We start from the raw sequence: 4,427 nt of genomic DNA on the forward strand, positions 1-4,427 counted from the left end.
CCCCCCCCCCCCTCCTACCCTTTACCCTCTCCCCCGGGCCCTGACTCTTTTTTCAGCCTTTCTGCTGCAACTCCTTGGCTCCTTCTTACTGTTGTCTTTCAGTCACACCGCTAATCTTATGGTAGATAAGATCTAATACCTAGCCTTCTTGGATAAGGATGAAAAAAATATCGGAGGTCCGGTGTGCAAGTTGCGCAAGTTGAAGATGCATTGATAGTCTTAAAACCCATAAAAATAGGCTTCGGCCGCCACCCGGGCAAAATTCAGAATTATTACCAAACTGGAAGTGCTCAATGTATCCCGCACGCTTATATGACCTTATGCAGTTGCGAGCACTTAGAAAAGCAAAAGAAAGAGAAGAAAGATAGTAATCAATTTACCTTTCTACAGCAAGATATCCCTCTAAACAGTTTGGCATACCATCATCAGGACACGGTGTGGGTATAGGGATACAGTCGTAGACAGGACACGGGCCCTCAGAGTAACTGAGGGTAGAATGTCGCAACAGCGTCAATGCATTGACCGAACATTTCGAGTTGCAAATTTCTTCTCTTCTCTAGTTCTATGAGTCGATTTTTATGCGGGATATGGAGGTGCAAACATTTTTTTTTCTCCGCACAGTGGTTTTTTTTTAAAAGACGTAATGTTTATTGTTCTTTCGTTTATGTACTGCTGAACTCACAGTTGACATTTGTAAAGGCAATCTGCGATAGGATCCAGGGACATCTTCAATTCAGGAACGTACCTTCGTTGGTTTGAACCATAGATCTAATATAATGCATGCCCCTAAAAGAACGGATTGTCCGAATAAAAACACAACACTCTACAATATCACACGTAATAACCATTTTAAACCTGGCTACAAATGAATATGTAATTTAAGAAATAAATCAAATATAAAAAGTTAGTATTTAATACGTCAGTCAATTGGAATTAGCAGAATAAACATGAAGAAATCTTAAGTTGCCAATGGTTCAGACCTTATAACCAATTCAGTGCCCGGGAAGCACGTAACCTGTATTTGCGGGCATGGCAGAGTTGTTGAGGGTGGCAGAGTCTGAAAAAAGGTAAAACGTAAAGTTTTCTTTTTTTTTAGGATTAAGTATCGGTGCTTCATACTAAAGAATCCTGGCTTTGCGAGCATTCTGTAAAACTATTTTCAAATACTCATGTAATTCTTCAAAAAGTATTATTAGTTCACATAGTTCATCTTGTCCTTCACATACAACTCAGCTGATTTGTTTTCGGACAAGTCGTAAATACAAACAAGAACCCTCTCTAACATAAACATGATAATAAATGTACGTGTCTGGGCAATTTAAAAAACTCAAATGGAAATAGGGTCGTACATTGATATCACTAATTCCATCCCACATCCCTCTGTCTGTCAGTCTGTCTGTCTGTCTCTCCCCCATTCTCTCTCTCTCTTCGCTCTCTCTCTCTCTCGCTCTCTCTCTCTCTCTCTCTCTCTCTCTCTCTCTATATATATATATATATATATATATATATATATATAATATAGTGTCTCTCGTTCACAAACAAACACACACACACACACACACACACACACACACACACACACACACACACACACACACACACACACACACACACACACACACACACACATACATACATACTCAAGCACAAACATACACGTACATATAAATACTCACACCTACGTAAGCACACAAACACACTATATTATTTCCCTTATTTTTCCCCTGACACTCACCCTTTGCTAAAAAAGCATGAATGAACTTTACCCAAAGTATCTTAATTTAAATTCAGATACTGGAAAGAAGGTCTAGAGAAAAAATGAGACACAGAGAGAGAGAGAGAGAGAGAGAGAGAGAGAGAGAGAGAGAGAGAGAGAGAGAGACAGAGAGACAGAGAGAGACATACAGAGACAGACAGAGAGAGATAGAGAGAGAGATAGAGAGTGACAGACAGACAGACAGAGACGGACAGAAACAGGGAGAGACAGAGAGAGAGAGGGGAGAGAGAACAGAGAGTAACAAAGAGACAGACACTCAAACAGACATACACTTGACAGAGAGAGAGAGAGAGAGAGAGAAAGAAAAAGAGAGAGTGAGAGAGAGAGAGAGAGAGAGAGAGAGAGAGAGAGAGAGAGAGAGAGAGAGAACACGTAATACTAACACAAGTTTTCGGTCAAAATGTTACTTACTGGCGTTGGTGTTGGCGTAATACACTCATAATCAATAACGCAGCCGTCACTGTTCGTTCTGCGAATGAAAAGATGAACATCCATTAAGGGGGGGGGGGGGGGCTACACCTGGAGGCTATCTCGCCTATTACTGGACCGAATTTTACCAAATTTCACACACATGACAAGCATAGTAAGGAGTCTTAAAATCCGCAATGTTTCGTTTCCATGGATACGCCGCCATATTGGATTTTATTGACATGTCTTACGTAATGAATACCGCACTTATCGCTCATGGAAGTTGATTGTTTTTTTGCATGCGTGTTTACAAACATTAGATCTAAAAATTTGTCTGTTGTTTTTTTCCTAAACGAATTAGACAATTTTTAATGAATTTTTTCCTGAGGTAGTATTCAAGTTTGTGAAAAATCCATGAAAATCCACACTCCAGACACCACCAACAAAAATCTATTTCATATATCAAATATTCAACAAACTAATTTTTAGTATCAGCTCTTCTCTTCATTCTGTGAAAATTTCATGAAGATTGGATGGAAAATGGTGGAGTTATTTAAAAAAGTATACAGAAAAGTCGCGTTTTGAGAAAACGGCCGATAAAGAAAAATAAGATACTGACTTAATGAGGAAATGGTGGTTACAAACATGCCCGGTGTGGGTAAAAATACGATTTTGGGGGGTTCTAAATAGTTGTAGGAGAGGCTGAGGAAGCTAAAAATGCCTACAACTCAAATTCCATGATTTTGAGCCGAATTTTGACTTTAAGGGGGTGTAGCCCCCCCCCCCCCCCCCCTTAAAGTATTCAAATAATGTAGATTTTACAATACATACTAGGGTAGCTGAGAAGAGGAAAGAAAGATGAGGTGGTGGAAATGTGTACGTATGTATGTATGAGTAGAAGGAGGAGGGGGAAAAGAGAGATTGAGGGGAGAGTGAGAGAAAGCAGAAGCGGTTTGTTAACTGAGTGCCGGTCAAATTTTTGTCAGCTGGACTGTTGACAAGAGATTCATTGCTGATGATGATTTTCATTCAGTTTTAAGTAAATCCAAAGAAACATGTATCAACATTCTGTTCTTTTCCTTGTTTCATTTTCTTAATGGCAGCTTGTACTTCTGCTTTCAGTATTGGTGATTCATTTCTTTCTTTCTTTATTACAGGTTTTTCTCCTCTATTGTCTTTGAAAAGACCTTCTATGTTTCCTGAACATCTGTTTAAGACATTCCCTTTGTCCATTAAAATATATCTACCTTTTGTTGGATCATGAACTCCTTTAACGCTGTTATCTGAGATATCAATTTTGTTTTCCATAACTGTTCTTGGGAGATTACAGCAGTGGTTTCCCGTTGCCTAATGCTGGTTTGAGTACAGTTTTCTCAGCTGGTCACTGTTATCCATTGACACCCCACAAGGTAGTGGGGGCTTTGGTATGATTTATGTCACGTCTCGTCCCCAATTTTCAAGTGCATGAGGTATTTATTGAAGCACCTGTGCCACCAGGGTTCTCCTCTACTCTCCACGACTATATCCCCTTTGGTTCGCAGCTGCTTAGCAGATAACCTGTATATCTGGAGACCTTCCCTCTATCCACCACCCGCGGAAGCGCTGGGTTGGGTATGCACCAAGTACTAAATCTTAGCGCTTGTCCAAAAAATATTATTATACTTATCTCTCATTTGGTTATATTTCTTTTTAATTGGGTAACGTTGTTGATTAGCTTCACTGTATTTCTATAGGAAGGGAACGACATAAAACAGTCCAAGAAAACACAGACATTACAGGGATATGTTCATACGTACTGTGTTTCCATCGTGGACCCTGGGGGGCACGGTGGGGGTACGGGGCAAGGAGGAGTAGTAGTTGGTGGTGGTAAGGTAGAAGGCGTATAGCTTGTTTCCTGAAACAAAGCGTGAAACAGCCAATGGCAATGAAATTGGCGTTTTCTTTGTTTCGACATGATATGAGTATAAATGATACTTCTTTGAGTACCTACTTTCATGGTAAAAGCTAGCAGACAAGTAAACTACAAATGAACAACTCGAAAACACATATGGAATGTTTACTCTTTTCACTCACTCGCCCACATACGCACAAATACACACACACACACACACACACACACACACACACACACATACACACACACACGCACACACATACACACACACACACACTCACATACATACAAACATACACACAAACACACACACAAACACACACACAAACAAGCAGATACGCCACCCTC

The 4,427-nt window shown here is 40.1% G+C and overlaps 1 protein-coding gene across 1 annotated transcript in view; it reads right to left on the minus strand.

Moving 5' to 3' along the window:
* LOC101851664 (proline-rich extensin-like protein EPR1) overlaps positions 1 to 4,427 on the minus strand; it is a gene marked incomplete at its 5' end in the record, with an annotated part of 55,798 nt that overhangs the window by 13,683 nt on the left and 37,688 nt on the right. Inside the window, 4 exon segments of the mRNA XM_035971491.1 lie at positions 381 to 485; positions 981 to 1,057; positions 2,189 to 2,246; positions 3,982 to 4,079. Coding sequence (XP_035827384.1) covers positions 381 to 485; positions 981 to 1,057; positions 2,189 to 2,246; positions 3,982 to 4,079 — 338 coding nt within the window.

Source organism: Aplysia californica, unplaced genomic scaffold (assembly GCF_000002075.1).
Source record: "Aplysia californica isolate F4 #8 unplaced genomic scaffold, AplCal3.0 scaffold00444, whole genome shotgun sequence".
In the NCBI taxonomy this organism is placed as follows: Eukaryota; Metazoa; Mollusca; class Gastropoda; order Aplysiida; family Aplysiidae; genus Aplysia; species Aplysia californica.